General features: G+C 41.1%; 1 protein-coding gene across 2 annotated transcripts in view; it reads left to right on the top strand.

Annotated features, from left to right (window-relative positions):
• Positions 1–449: 449 nt before the first annotated feature.
• BMPR2 (bone morphogenetic protein receptor type 2) overlaps positions 450–16,928 on the top strand; it is a 300,991-nt gene continuing 284,512 nt past the window's right edge. Inside the window, exon 1 of one of the 2 annotated variants that reach the window (XM_082260862.1) lies at positions 450–1,621. In XM_082260862.1, the coding sequence (XP_082116988.1) occupies positions 1,549–1,621 (73 nt within the window). In that variant the 5' untranslated portion in view covers positions 450–1,548. The remainder of the gene's footprint in view (positions 1,622–16,928) is intronic. The other variant, XM_082260861.1, reaches the window with a different exon arrangement.

The following is a 16,928-nucleotide window of genomic DNA, read 5'->3' as shown; positions in this document are numbered from 1 at the left end:
AAGTCGCACAGTGCCGAATTGCAAAAAGTGGCCTGGTCGTAAGACAGCAAAATCCTCCGGTGGTAAAGTGGTTAAACGTCCTGTGTGCATGAGGCCTAAAGCTGGCCATACATGGTCCTGGTTTTTTTTTTCGTTTGCCTGTTTGGCTGCATGTGTTGACCAAAACAAAATGTTTCCAATAAAAAAGTCGATCGATAGCTCGCCTTCTTATGAATGGGAATAACCGTACATGGATTAAAATTCATCCAGTTCGGCAGTTCAGGCCACCTATGACCAGCTTTATGCTATTAGGGCCATTACGGGCAAGACACTACGTAAAAATATACATGTGATTAAATGAGTGTTTCTTTTGTTGGTGTGGAATAAAGTTGATTTAAAAGAAGGTTAAAAAAAGCCTTGCAGGCCTAGACTCTGCCCTCCCTCGCTCGTCTCCCTCCCCTCCTCTCCTCAGTCTGGGCGGTGTGAGAGGCCTCTTTGTGTCTGGCTGTGACACAGGAGCAGCTCAGGAGGAGGAGGAGGAGGTTTGTGTATGTGTGAGGGAGAAAGAGAGGGGAGGCGATCCGGTGCCTTCCTCATCAACACTTCTGTCTCCAGTTCCCCTCCTCCTCAGCCCTTTCCCATTAGCACAACACCCCTTGAGATGGCTTCCCCAAGGGAAGAGAGGGGGGCTACTACCTTGGCTGAGGGTGCCTCCTTAAGGCTTCAAGTCTCTCCTTAAACCACAGGAGGAGCAGGAGACATTCTTGTGCAGCCCGCGTAGGGCCTCATCTTGGAAGGATAACTCCAGGCAAGCTGGGGATACCTTGGACTTGGGACAGACAGCTGCACATTGACAAGATTTTATTGATGCTGAAAGCTGATACCATTTACTATCTGATCCCAGAATCCCCCTCACATGGGTCATCTACATTTCTAACAAATGGAGTGTAAAAAACAATCATTTCACTGGCAGGAAGAAAAGTAACTCAGGAAAAAAAAGAAAATCATCTACGGGAAGGGATGCTGGAAGAGGTCCATGGACACAGTATTAGAAGACATAGGAGGAAACTGGCCAACGCAATGACCTATTCTCAAAGTATTGTCTCTTGAAAGAAGGAGCTTTCTATTTTTGGTCAGAGTATTAGGCAGTCATTGTCGCCTTGGAATTCTGTGCAGCGAGGGACAACGACTGATCATTTTGAATGGCTTTCGGTGTTTCTAGTTCCCCCTGTGAGGGGTGGGAGAGAAGGGCCGCGTCCCCGGTGTAATACTGTGCTTTGGGAAATGGTATTAGCGGGACCTTGTTGTTAAGGACTTTTTGATGCTGTGAAGGCTGTGAAATCGTTGAGTTTCTCTGGGAGAACTGAACTCCCTTAGTTGGAATGAGCGTTATCTGATGGGAGAAGGCAGTCTAGCCCACTGAGGATCTGCGCTAGAAGGGCCTCTGCCTCCCATGGATTAGAAATCACATTTATTGTGAAATCGGATTATAGTCACACTAGGTTCTTTTTTTGTTGTCTCCTTCCTGTGTCTTCTCGCTGTCCGATTTCTTTGGAATTACTGAGGGTTATGGCTTCAAATCTGGGTCTGGTTCTTCTGCTCCTTGGCTTACATTCCACCCTGCTGCTGGCCACAGCTGCTGGTAAGTCACTTTTCATTTGACAGACTTTGTTTTCCGCTCCCAGGAGGATATCGATCTTTATCCGTAGCTTCGTTTGAAGAAGAGGCTAGTCTTTATTTTATTGAAATAAGAAAGGGGCAACGTGTGTAGACTTGTATGCCATGTTGATGGCTATTTATTAGTACATTTTTAATTTTCAGATTCCATACTGTAATAATTGAAACAATAAGGGTTCAGGGATACTCTTCAGAGCTCATTTACATTGTTGCCTTTTAACGCACGTGTTGCAACGCACTAAAATGCATGCGTCCAATTTCTCATTTCCATGTTTTAGTGCATTGAGGGCTGGCTCATAGAAATCAATGGCAATACATCAAAGCGCATGTTACATACGGTTTGATGTGTGGCCAATGGATATTAAAAAAAGCCTTGGTCAATGGTTGTTAACCCCTTGCTATCGGCCCTTTAACTAACCAGTGACGCCAGAGGCCAGTAGGCGGGGCTGGCGATTATGGACTCACTGTTATTGGCGTACCTACCAGCTCCTGATTGACAGTACTTTACAGTGAGCTCTTTTGACAGCTCGTCACTGTTCTGGGGCGCCAGTCAAGCGCAGGGCCATCTTACCAAATGGGCACGCTGGGCAGTTGCCCAGGGGCCCCAGCGACCTAGCCCAAGCCAAGCATTATTCCCGATTCCCGTGTGCATCCCACCACCGAACTTAGCAGGTCGCAAGTGCCTGTCCGCCCTGCGCTGCTGTCAGGCCACTAGGGTCGTGGAGGGGGAGCCCACAACTGCATGAATGCCTGCCCACCTCCACGGGAATGGGCACACACAGGACAGTTGATTCTGACCTCCGTCCTTGTGTGTGTGTTCACCTGACCCAGCCACTGAACTTGGAAGCTGTCATTAGTCTGGCATTGCTGTACCAATAAATATTGCCTTATCGATTATTTGCATTTTTATTCTCGTGGGTGATTGTGTAGGCGGGGCCCCAGTGCACTGCATTTCCCGGGGGCCTATAATGCTCTTAAGAGAGCACTGGTCAAGCGTGCCCGCAGAACAACATAGCGACGCATGTATGCGTCAGCTCAGCATTGAGGCCTACCTTCGTGCTGCTGCATATAGGTGTGACGCCAGCGGGACTCTAAACACTCCAATTTCTAAAGTAAAAAACGCATTGAAAACACACCTTAATCATGTCGATGCTGAAAGGAAATAACTTGGGAAAATACTGCTACCGAACGCTACAGAAAACGCACCTCTACGCTCACACATAGATGTAAATGGGCCTTCATCTTTAAGCTTATCATACATGGAATACTTGGAATCTGTAAAAAAAAGATTAATTATTCTTGGACAGATGTTTAAAAAATTTGCATTTAATTATTCTTGGATAGATGTTTAAAAAATGTGCATTTTAAAGTACCAGATCTGTAGTTGCAGTGGGCATTTGCCTGTATGTTAGGAGTGGAGTTGTTGCAAGAAATGATCGGCCGAGTCGTAAAGAAATATCATTTGAGTCAGCAGAAACCCATCATTGTCTGCATTGGTGATTGATTTTGTCAGTTGGTTCTTCGAGTAGCGTCGAAATTTCTTCATTTTCATTATTCAATTTAGAAATATTAATAATAGAGATATTGGATTGGCATTGCATAGAATGCAGCATGTCTCCCGTTGTCTGGGATCATGTACAATGTATACAGCATGTTGCTGGAGACTGGGTGGGAGTGACAGCTCGTGGGCACCTCAATAGCCGCAGAGCAGAGGAATTGCAGACAGCTCAGATTTCTATTCTAGAGAAAGCAAAGGGTCAAAAGCCATGCTCTCCACATTTGTCACTATGTATTGTATGTTCTCTACAATGGCATTGCCGGTAAATATGTTAGGTTTTTACACTGTAAGGAATCTTATTAGAAAATGTAATTACAATAAGGGTAACAAAGATCACTTGATTTGATACTTGGGGTTTTCTGATTGCTTAGTATTGGTTGATTCTTCTTGTACCTGAAATGACACCACTGACAGTATTGTGTTTCCAGTGTGCTGCCACACAATGCGGCCCTATTGTTGCATTGGCAGGGAAGGTGTGTGCTGTCCCATCATGTCACTTTGTATTCTAATCCTATTCTATAGTCCAATTTGTCACTGTGAAATAAACGCTACTTGGGATATGGATATATTTACGACACTTCCCTATTTTTTTTTTTTGCTATTGCATCAATATTGTAAAGCCTGAACTGGAAGCAGCCATCTTGGCAAACCCTGCACACTGACACATGCTGATTTTTATTAGGATGCATTGGACCTGATTGAATAGAGCTTAAGGCGCGCTTATTGGGTCATCAATCAAAATTTTGGTCTCAATGTTGAAAATGTATCAATAAAAAGATTAAAAGAAATTATGAGCATGTGTGCATTTCTGCTCACATGTGACCATGCACATAGGTCCACGACAGTTCGCAATGATCCAGCAATTCCAGATCTGTACCTACAAACCCTTGACAACCAAAAGCCATCAAACCTGCATTTTTAAATGTTATCAAAAGTTTAAAAGTACACTTTAGATATTTTTATATGCAGTTTACGCTAATGAGATGAAAAGAAAAAAGAAAAATCTCATAATTTGGCTTGTGTGTATTAGAATGGTTTTGCCTCTTCTCTGGATCTTAAAATGTACTATTGTAGTCAAAAAGCTATATGTTTTTAAAATAAATAATTTATTCCATAATTTTAAATCCTATATTGTATAAACCTCACACCCACGTGCTCAGAACAATGCTCTCGCTGGTAGATTGGATAAAATGTGACATGCCTCAGCCCAGCTTTGGTTGGATTCTGTTTTGCATTTCCTAAGGGATTACAGGAAACCTCAGTTGTTCATCAGCAAAGAACAGCCAAGAAGCTGGCATTTTCAGCAGTTTAGCAGTGGCGGCTTCCATATTTTTTTATTTACAGAGGAGGTACAAGTATAGGTTACCTTTAAAAATCAGTTAATGCAGATATTCATTGAACCAGAGGCCCCAAGAGCATGACACACTTGGAAATTATGGCAAATTTACCTCTTCTGAATTGATGGCAGTTCTGTGGTCCCCCTGATCATACGGGACACCACGTCTGCCATCTTCTTATGGCACCTTTCCACTGCAAGTACCGGCTCGGCTCTACTCGGCCCTGCTTGGCCCTGCTTGGCCCGGTTTGCTTTTCCACTGCTGGTACCACATGGTACGGTGTTGGAACGGTTCGGTACGGTACGGTATGGTTTGCTTTTCCACTAAAGTAGCACTAAAGTTAAGTGGGTGGGATAACAACGGGGTGGATGGGATTCTCTGACCAATCAGTGGCTAGTAGTGACTGCTTGCAAAGGATTGTGGGATATGGTACCGGGTATGGTACCTCTTGGAACCACAATCGAGGTGTTACTGTTTTTGAGAGCCGTACCGTTCGGTTCCATGCAGTGGAAAAGCACCGCGTACCGTTCCAAACCGTTCCTACACCGTACCATACGGTACCAGCAGTGGAAAAGCACAAAAGCGAGCCGAACCGTTCGGTTCCATGCAGTGGAAAAGCGCCATTAGATTCTTTTTAAGGCACAGTGTATTCCTTCTTTGGTCATTGGGCATACATGCTGAACTTCTATTATCCCAACACCGGGCTCTACTATTGGCATCATACAGCATCTTTTCAACTAAAAATCTAGTGCATATTTAACATCCATTTCATTATTACCCAGTAAATGTCTGTAATTTTGAAAATTGTACAAGGAACTTTTTGTTTCTAGATTTTAGTTCAAGGTTTAGAGTTTAGTTTAAGGTATTTTGCTTTTTTTTAAAGATTTGTTTTAAACATGTTTCAGTTTATACTTTTTATTCAAAGGGTTAGTTCACCAAAAAAAAAAAAAAAAACTGCCTATGCAGATAAGGGGTATCTGTAGATAAAAATAAACTGTGCAGCTTTGACTAAAGTTAAATAATGCCTGTGCTATAGGTGTAGGCCAGTGATGGCAAACCTTGGCACCCCAGATGTTTTGGAACTACATTTGCCATGATGCTCATGCACTCTGCAGTGTAGTTGAGCATCATTGGGAATGTAGCTCCAAAACATCTGGGGTGTCAAAGTTCAGCATCACTGGTGTAGGCCATCCACATTCCTCATGAAGCCTGACTGGAAAACTCACAGGATGCTGCTAAGGACATCGCTAGCAGTGGCCCAGCGGATCATGCTCACCTTCACCATCGCAAGAGTAAGCTTTTAAAGGCTGAGCTTAGCGCTACTGTATCAGGGAAGAGAAATGTGAGGGGGTTTGAATCAGAAAGAGCTCACTCCTGTGATGGGGAAGGTGAATATCAGCTCGGCCTCTGTTAGCGATGTTCTTACCAACATCCTGGGATTTTTCCAATCAGGCATCATGAGATACATAGATGGCCTACACTTATAACAAGGGCACTATCAACTGACTTGTGTACTACCAGCCTGCTGATGAGTGTACAGTATGCGGACGTTGGGGCTGCTGTCAGAATACAACAGTGCTGTGGGAGGGATTGCGCCATCCAAATCAAATATGTGGATGGGGAAATCAAGTCATTTTGTTTCTTTCAGCCCACTGGAAGAATAAAATAAATGACTCATTTATGGCCTGCCTTAAGCCTCGTACAGAAAATATCAGAAGTATAATCGTAAATTTTTTCATGCTAGCCTCATATCGAAAACCAGTAGGTTACTAAGGTTACGAAAATTCTTGTACAACAGAATACGGCTTCGGAAGTGATGTAATGCGTTATATTGTATTGTATTGTAATGTATTCTGTCGTTTCTGAGCATGCGTGGTCTTGGTCTTCTGATTTTTTTTGAATGACTACTGTACTGATTAAACGAAAACTGTTCAATTTGGTATTGTATGAGAAACATTTTTGTGTTTGTCCCTTCGGATAATTTAGCATTTTCGCTTTAAGAGCCCATTCACAATGCCGCAACTTGTCAGGCGACTTGTCAGCCTGACAAGTCGTGGTCCATTGACTGCTACAGGACCCGTTCTAATAGGAGCGACACAAGTCGCTCCGACTTAGAAAAAGGGTCCTGTACTACTTCGGGGCGACCTCGGAGCGACTTGCATAGACTTCCATTATATTCATTGAAGTCCGTGCAAGTCGCGCCAAAGTCGTGGTGCACGCGACTTCACAGGTCGCCCCCCGAAGTCGTGCCGCATCAGTGTGAACCGGCACCTACTGTGATCAGCTGTCGAAGGCTGTGTACTAACAATAATATTATCCTACGATCGATTCGAAAGCCATATTTTTTGTCCGATTCTCATTGTATGTACTAGGCATTAGTCTCTTCAGTTGAGTAGGTTCTGTGATAGCTTATTATACACTGTTGAATTTTAGGTATAAGTAGGCGAAGACACATTACAATATAGCATATTCTCTGTTTCTATATATGCAGGCATAATATAGAATGCAGGCATAATGTTGTTGTCTCTTATTACTGATAATACATTAGTGCATTGATCATGTGCAAAATACTGCCTTCATTTTTGAAGGCCTCTCTGAGTAAATTCTTGATGGATCAACATTAAAATGGGGTAATTATAGCTTCTACAAGCAAACAACACTGTTGGGTAAAAAAAAGCTTGAATTACACTAAATGGTTCTCATTACCATATGAGAAGAACTACCAAGGCCTGAATACTAAGGGAAGTCTTGGTTGAATCATTATGGTAACTGTTGTTGCATGGGGAGCTTGGCAAACCTATGATTTTCTTAATCAGCATAGTCTCCAGAAGACCTAAGGCATGTGATGCCAGACTGATAACATGGAAGCTGTACAGTATAATTCTATAAAAGCTTCACCACCCTCAGCCTTCATGTTCCCTACACATTTATTTTTAAGGTAATACAAAATGTTTAGAAGATAGAAGAAGAAGAGACATTTTTTTTCTACAGAATTTCCATGCCTTTATTAAAATTAATAAAAAAAATAAAAATAAATGATATATAATGTGTGTGTATAATATATATATATATATATATATATATATATATATATATATATATATTATACACATACACACACACCCATATATATATATATATATATATATATATATATATAATTTTTTTCTATTACATAACTTTAATTAGTTTTATTTTTTTTATTTTATATATATATATATATATATATATATATATATATATATATATATTATACACACACAGATTTTATATAATTTTATATATATATATATATATATATATAATTGTTTTTATTACATAACTTTAGTTAGTTTTAATTTTTTAATTATTCTTTTATTTTTTGCATTCTTTATTTAAATGTTTTCCAGTACATAAGCAAGTGAATAAGAAAAAGGGAAGTACATGAAAGACTGTGGGAATGGGTCCATCAGGGAAGGCAAAACACTCTATAAAGAACAGGGGGAGTCGAGCATTGTACCAACTACAAAAGGAGGTCGAAGACCTTCTACATAATTTATTTTAGACCAGTGGAACCACCATCATTTGGTCTCTGTGCCTATCTATGCAATGCAAGAAAATGATGGCTGGTGGGAGGGGCCAGCAGGGTGCTTTATACAAATTCCTGAAAACAGGAAGCAGTGGTAAATCCTGCGTGTGATTCTGAACATTGACGATTGAAAACTAAAATTCATGGGTGAGGTACAGACTGTAAGGCTGGAGAGTAGAAGGATGGAGTTCTCCAGCCAGGAAATGAGGAAGGCTCTGTCAGACTGTCAGCTTCTCATGCACACTGTTGGACTATCAGTGTGCAGTGAAATCAGAGTAAGCTGTTTCTGTACAGGAGAGGAGCCTGTACAACTGTGCATGGCATGACTGAAGGTGAGGCAACAAATAGAAGTGATCTGAACATACAATATGTAAAATGCTGTGTAAATTGTTTGTACTATTATTATAGTAAATATGAACATTTAATTCTTAAGGACTCTTATTCTAAACGGCTCCTTTAAGGGGTTTTCATTCATGTCCATAAAGGAAAAGCAAACATTGCTCAGCCCAGACGTCTGCTGATCAGCTGTTCTCAGCATTAGAAAAGCAAGTTCAAAGGTTACTCAGATTGGTTTGGTCTTTTCTGCCCATGTACAGCGTCAGCTGCAGAATGCTGTTAAAGGAGATGGGCTTCCAAAGTCAGAACTACACCACTAAAAAAATACAAAAAGCATTTTGGATTTGGGAGCCGGCTGTGCCTTCCTGATGAATCATAGGCGGCTCCCCACTATGCAACAGTGAGATTGTGCAGCACGCGTCATAATACAATAGCCAGAACTGCAGATTCATCCATCCACACTGTACAGCGAGGATGGAGGAATCTGTACAATTGTTTTTTAGTTTAGCCTGCAGGCTGAGCGAAAATAAATCTGCCAGAATATGGCCAGCTTAAAGCAGAGTTCCGGCCACGTAAATATTTTTTCAATAAAAGTACCCCCGGGACAGTCAGGGCTAGTACATTCCACAATGGCTAGCCTCTGAACTGTCCCGGGTCGCACTTACCTTTTAGAAGAAATACTTACCTTGAAAATTTCTTCTCCATCGCTGCCATCTCGGATGTGGGCAGCTGAAGCCAGCGCGTCCTCTTCTGTGTCCTCTTCCGTGTCCTCTTCTCCCAGAATGCACCTGCACCGGCCCCGCCCGTCACTCCCGGTGCGGGCACGTCATCCCTCCACAGATTCTGGGCATGCCCAGAAGCTGTTTAGCAGAGAATGATGCGCCCGCACCGGAAGTGACGAGCGGGGCAGGTGCAGGTGCATTGATTCCTGGGAGCAATGACGTTCAGCTCCAAGGAATCAATGCAAAGAGGAAGTGACGGCGCGGGCTGCGGCCGCAGAGGGAGGATTTGGAAAAAGGTGAGTATATTTTTCTTCAATAGCAAGGTAAGTAAACAAAAAAAAAAAAATCGTAACTATCCATTTATTTTTCAGGTGACCATAAGCAAGCAGATGGCCCAAAATCGACTATGTTAATTTTGTGGCCGGGAACTCCGCTTTAAAGTTATATTAAACCCAAAAACAAATAATGTAACACATGAGTCTTCTGGCTTTTTTTCACCTGATGATCCAGCCAGTAACATTCCTGTCTTATGTCTGCATTCTGGGTGAAGTAGTAAAGACACCTTTGGACAGCAGTATTGTCAGTCTAAAGGGAGGGTAGAGTTAAGACGGCTATAGATCATTCGAATCCCTGCTGAACTGGCAAAGATTCAACCCATCTATGGGCAGGCTGATTGTACCCAAGTCGATCTATAAATCAACTTGGGTACAACCAGCATGCCAAAATGTTATATGTGATTATTGCTAATGGCTATAGCTACTAGCAATATTCACTGTGTTCTCCCTGCAGGGACGGCTCCCCCAACCCCTCAAATGTAATCCATAATTCTGGCACAGTGAAAAACAACACGATGGCTCACCGCCAGTATACAAGTCCTACACCAGGGTTTAGGGTTAGGGCCTTAATGTGCTTCTTCTTGAGCCAATCCTTTGTTGCCCTGGCTGTGTGTTTTGGGTCATTGTCGACGACCCTTTTTCAGTGCCCTGGCTGAGCGAAGCAGGTTTTCACCAAAGATTTGACAGTACATGGTCCCAATCATCGTCCCTTTGATGCAGTGAAGTTGTCCTGTCCCCTTAGCAGAAAAAAAACCCCAAAGCATAATGTTTCCACCTCCTTTGACGGTGGGGATGGCGTTCATGGGGTAATAGGCAGCATTCCTCCTACTCCAAGCACAGCGAGTTGAATTGATGCCAAAGGGCTCAATTTCATCTGACCACAACACTTTCACCCAGTTCTCCTCTGAATCATTCAGATGTTCATTAGCAAACTTCAGACGGGCCTGTACATGTGCTTTCTTGAGCAGGGGGACCTTGCGGGCACTGGGGGGTTTCATTCCTTCACGGCGTAGTTTGTTACCAATTGTTTTCTTGGTGACTATGGTCTCAGCTGCCTTAAGATCATTAACAAGGTCCTCCTGTGTAGTTCTGGGCTGATTCTCCACCTTTCTCATGTTTATTGAAACATCACAAGGTGAGATCTTGCATGAAGCCCCAGACTGAGGGAGATTTACAGTTATTTTGTGTTTCTTCCATTTGCGATTCGAATAGTCGCACCGACTGTTGTTACCTTCTCACCAAGCTGATTGGCAATGGTCTTGTAGCCCATTCCAGTCTTGTGTAGGTCTACATACAATCTTGTTCCTGACATCCTTGGACAGCTCTTTGGTCTTGGCCATGGTGGAGCGATTGGAATCTGATTGATTGATTGCTTCTGTGGACAGGTGTCTTTTATACAAGTAACAAGCTGAGATTAGGAGCACTCCTTTTAAGAGAGTGCTCCTAATCTCAGCTCTTTACCTGTATAGAAGACACCTGGGAGCCAGATATCTTGCTAATTGATAGGGGATCAAATATTTATTCATTTCTTTGTCAGTGGGCAAACATACAAAATCAGCAGGGGATCAAATACTTTTTTTCCTCACTGTGTATACTATCTTCCTATATTTTGTAAAGTCCTACACCAACTATTAGTGCTATATAAATCCTATATTATAATAATCCCAGCAAATCTGTAGGGATGTAAATACATGGCTTGATATGAAGATAGGGACCAGAGGGAGAAAATGCAAATCAACATGCAACAGTAATGAAAATATGAAACATCAAGCATGTAAACCTCATGAAAAATGAAATCAAAATTTCCTTTGAAGGCAATATTACAAAATTAATTCATAACGTGACGTTACTGAAACTTACTGTAATTCCTTTTAAAATATATAGAAATATTATAGGTTCATAGTATATTACCACAGTGAATACAGTATATTAGTGTGTAATTGAACAGATACTGTTGGCAGTGTTTGGCAGCACACCAGGAAACCATGGCTGGCACCTCCTAGACATTAGTGGTTAATTGTGCTTCTGACTTTGGAACCTCCCAGACATGTACATCAAAGGCATGTCTTTTACTGTTCCTAATCACTGTACAGTCTCAAGTCTGTCAGGGCAGGCTTCAGCTCATAAAAGGCAGACAGACCAGTCTTCTCATGATTACTTTCTATTAATGCTGCTTGCTGGTCTACTTGTTAAGTTGTTGACCCGGACAGAAGCCGCCTTTTCATTTCTTATAGTAGCAGACGTTGTTGGCGATTGTGCAAGATTATCCTATACCTACAGAACGTGGCCTATCCAGTTACAATGTGTGGTCTACAATATTTAAAGAGCATATCTAATCGGTAGCTGCACATTGAGGACCAAAAGGCAAAAATATACAAGCTTAAAATATACTAAAAACAAATACAAAAATATACTAAAAGGCAAAAATATACAAGCTTAATATATACTAAAAATAAATACAAAAATATACTAAAAGGCAAAAATATACAAGCTTAATATATACTAAAAATAAATACAAAAATATACTAAAAGGCAAAAATATACAAGCTTAAAATATACTAAAAACAAATACAAAAATATACTAAAAGGCAAAAATATACAAGCTTAAAATATACTAAAAATAAATACAAAAATATACTAAAAGGCAAAAATATACAAGCTTAAAATATACTAAAAACAAATACAAAAATATACTAAAAGGCAAAAATATACAAGCTTAAAATATACTAAAAATAAATACAAAAATATACTAAAAGACAAAAATATACTAAAAATAAATACAAAAATATACTAAAAGGCAAAAATATACAAGCTTAAAATATACTAAAAATAAATACAAAAATATACTAAAAGGCAAAAATATACAAGCTTAAAATATACTAAAAACAAATACAAAAATATACTAAAAGGCAAAAATATAGAAGCTTAAAATATACTAAAAATAAATACAAAAATATACTAAAAGGCAAAAATATACAAGCTTAAAATATACTAAAAATAAATACAAAATTATACTAAAAGACAAAAATATACTAAAAATAAATACAAAAATATACTAAAAGGCAAAAATATACAAGCTTAAAATATATTAAAAATAAATACAAAAATATACTAAAAGGCAAAAATATACAAGCTTAAAATATACTAAAAACAAATACAAAAATATACTAAAAGGCAAAAATATACAAGCTTAAAATATACTAAAAATAAATACAAAAATATACTAAAAATAAATACAAAAATATACTAAAAAGGCAAAAATATACAAGCTTAAAATATACTATAAATAAATGCAAAAATACCGTATTTTCCGGCGTATTATACGACTAGGCATATAAGACGACCCCCAACTTTTCCAGTTAAAATATAGAGTTTGGGATATACTCGCCGTATAGCTGTACTGGTGCTATAATGTATGAACAGGTACAGATATTGGTGCTGTACTGTATGTGGTACCCAGTATACAACCGGTTATTGCCTGGTTGTAAGCCTGCTTGGATTGGTCAGCTCTCCCTGCCTGCCCAGCCCTCCCTGTCTCAGAGACTATCAGAGCGGTATGCCTAGGGTATGGAAAAAAGAGAGAGAGCGGCGATGTGACCAGAAAAACACGCTTCTTTCACCTGTCTGGCCTGCCCTTGTATCCTATTACTGTACCTCCTTCTCTGCCTCTCAGATCTCGCACATGCGCGCCTGCACCGCTTTACTGCAGTCCTCGGGAGCGAGACGCAGAGAAGGAGATACGGTAATAGGATACAAGGGCAGGCTAGACGGGTGAAAGAGGCGTGTTTTTCTGGTCACATCGCCACTCTCTCTCTTTTTTCCATACCCCGGGCATACCGTGGCCGTTTTTGAGCCCCCCCCCCCCCACCACATATTCTCCAGTTCGTCTCCAAAGTTTCAGCATCTGCCCTATAAGATGACACCCGGCGTATAAGAAGTTAAAAGGTTGTCTTATACGCCGGAAAATACGGTATACTAAAAGGCAAAAATATACAAGCTTAAAATAAACTAAAAATAAATACAAAAATATACTAACCAAAAATCTACTGTTTTCAGGGTCAAGTGCAATACAAAAATACCTTCTAAAAACAGATGGCATGCACACATCTCAATTCCATTGCATGTCAAACACAACAACAAGGTCAAATGATATGATTAAGGTGTTTACAGAGGAATATGAAATATTGCATGAGGAAATTCTAATCTATTTTTTTGACCACTCATTTTGCTTAAATCCCAACTCCAGGAGTTAAGCTGGCAGTTCATTATTTTGGCTGAATGAAACAAACACAAACAAGGTGAATGAAGGATTCCCCCCTCGCCGGAACATTGTATTCTCACAGTGGCACCCCCTGCTGTTAGTATACACTGATCAGCAGTTGCAGACATTGATGAAGATGCATTTTCCAGCATGTCTACAAGAGAAGTCAATCAAATGATTTCCTTCTGTCAACCAGGGACTGCCATACTCTGAATGAATTTAGGCTCGTCCAAGCTGAATTTCGTTTACAGCCAGTTCACACTGGGATTCCTATGCATTCTTTCGTGGTGCAATTTTGTAGCCTATTAATTTGATTGGGTTGCAAATCTCACCGGGAAAAGTAGTGTATGCACTTATTTTTAAAAATGGGCCACGCACGTGCAATTTGGTGGCTGTAAAAGCATTGCATTTACGTTCTGCATTTGGGGGGGGATTAAAGTGTTACTAAACCTACACCAATAAAATCAGTCTGTATATGCAGTAAAGCATGCTTGTTGAACTCTCTGTGGAACCTAAGGGGCTAATCCTCCGCATTGAGTAAAAAAGGCTGATTGATCCTGTCTTCTCTGATCCTCCCCTTCCACAGTCCCCAATCCATCTCCTGATAGTACATAGCCTTGGAGGCACTCTGGTCATGCTTAGTTTGATGTGTATTGCTAGAGATTTTTTTTTTTTTCTTGGGAGGGTGCATGAGATCAGCACAGGGACAATTAGCAATGTCCAGACAGAGGGTCAGGGGTCTCTGCGATTTGGTTCGATTTGAGCCATACAAATGAATGTCTCAAGTCGCACTGCAAAGACATTGCATGTCTTTTGAATAGGAATGTGGTTCCATTCCTATCCGAATCACATGCAGTGCCCTGCACCGCATATACGGTATATGTGAACCCAGCCTAAGAGGGCAGTTCCCCTCAATCTGGAGAGATTTTCTTTTATTTACTCCAAAAGCAAAATAGTTAAAGGCACCAAAAATGCCATTTGAAACTTGCAAACATTTTTGTAATGTCTCTAAGCCCGCATTCACACTGCAGCGGCACGACTCTGTACTACTTCGGGGGGGCTGGTGAAGTCCTGTGCACCGCGACTTCGGTGCGACTTGCACGGACTTCATATAATGAATGTCTATGCAAGTCGCTCCGAGGTTTCCCCGAAGTAGTACAGGAATCTTTTTCTAAGTCGGAGCGACTTGTGTCGCTCCTATTAGAACGGGTCCTGTAGCGGTCAATGGACTGCGAGGGACCGCGACTTGTCAGGCTGACAAGTCGCCTGACAAGTCGCGTTAGTGTGACAAGAGCCTTAAACGCGTATTGTACTCACTACTCTTATACAAGCGGAAGCATATGCGTTCTATAGTTCTTTATTTCATAATTGAAATTCATGTACACTTGTAGATGTAAATCAGTGTATAAAAGTCCCTGCTGAGATTACAGGATAAGCCACGTCAGTCTGAGAAAGTGATAGGTTTATACTAAGTGGCCAGAATAGTAAAACACAATTACTGCATTGATGCTAAGCAAGAAACCTGCCTATGTAATAAGCAAATATGGCTGCCCCCATGAACACACACCCACACATGTGTAGTAAAGACCAACTGAATTTCCATAGTTTACATACAGCCTTAACATTAAAAGATCATTTTGGAGAGGATACTATTCAATATTGCACTTTGCTTTCTGCCCCAGGGCATGACTCCTGAGAAGCATAAGCTCATTGTTGACCAACTAATAAACCAATACCTTGCCCCCCCCCCCCCCCAAAAAAAAAAAAGGCACGGAGGCTGATAAGGTTGGAAATGGGGCAAGGCCACAGCTTTATTGAACTTTACAAAAGTAACAACTTTCCAAATGTACCAAACAACAATGCCAGTCACGGTTATACTGTGAGCACCCATAAACATAAATTCCCATAGTCTAAGAGGCCTGCCCTCACCATTAGTGCCAGACAGGAATTAGACTAACCCAAGAATTTACCAAACAACAATGCCAGTCACAGTTCTACCGTGAGCACCCATAAAACATAAACTCACATAGTCTAAGAGGCCTGTCCTTACCATCAGTGCCAGACAGGCATTAGACTGATCCAAGGATTTACCAAACAACAATGCCAGTCACAGTTCAACTGTGAGCACCCATAAACAAACTCATGTAGTCTAAGAGGCCTGTCCTTACCATCAGTGCCAGACAGGCATTAGACTGACCCAAGAATTTACCAAACAACAATGCCAATCACAGTTCTACCGTTAGCATCCATAAAACATAAACTCACATTGTCTGGCACTGATGGTAAGGACAGGCATCTCAGACTATGTGAGTTTATGTTTTATGGGTGCTCACGGTAGAACTGTGACTGTCATTGTTGTTTGGTAAATTCTTGGGTCAGTCTAATGTCTGTCTGGCACTGATGGTAAGGACAGGCCTCTTAGACTGACATTAGACTGACCCCAGAATTTAACTTGAGGGCATAGCCCATAAATCAACATCAATTGCTGGCAAGGTCAAAACCACCAATAAAGCTGTGACAAAGCACAGCAGTTGGATGTGCCCCAGCGTAGCCTTTTCCTAGAGTTCAGGCTCTACACAGTCACTGGTCTTTGTAGCCAATCCTAAGGGAGCTACTTAACTTCTCTTTTAGGTTCACACCCACAGTGATGCCATGGGTCCAGTAGTCAAGGCTCCCTTTCCCTAAAAGGGATTCAAGGGGCCTTCATATTTCTCTTTTTTCTAGTTTTTCTGTAAAGAGTTCTGTGGACTCAAGCGTAGCCATTAGATAATGTCCTACCATGATCAGAGGTTGACCTAACGCCCTGGTGCCCAACACTTGACCTGCTGGCCATTTTCAGCTCGCCAGTGCTCAGCATGTGGCCCGTTGTGCTCCTTACCTCAGTTCAGGTCTATGGCAAAGGGTCTGCACACTGACTATGCTGCTTCAGGACTAAGGGACTTTAGGCGATGGTAGCCATATTAGTGCACTTGCAACAAAAACAATTAAGTAATGTCCGTGATACTTTTTGATTTGCTCTAACATCCAAATTTTCAGGCAAGCTTTTGGGGTGTACCCCTTTCTTTAAGGTCCAAGCAGTACCTATACATTTTGCTAAAACTTTGTATTATTATTGCTTGGACCTTGAAGAAGGGGTAGACCCTAAAAGCTTTTCC

Source organism: Pelophylax lessonae (genome assembly GCF_965119305.1).
Source record: "Pelophylax lessonae genome assembly, chromosome: 6".
In the NCBI taxonomy this organism is placed as follows: Eukaryota; Metazoa; Chordata; class Amphibia; order Anura; family Ranidae; genus Pelophylax; species Pelophylax lessonae.
The sequence above is the reverse complement of the archived record's forward strand: the minus strand, read 5'-3'. Positions and strand labels throughout refer to the sequence as shown.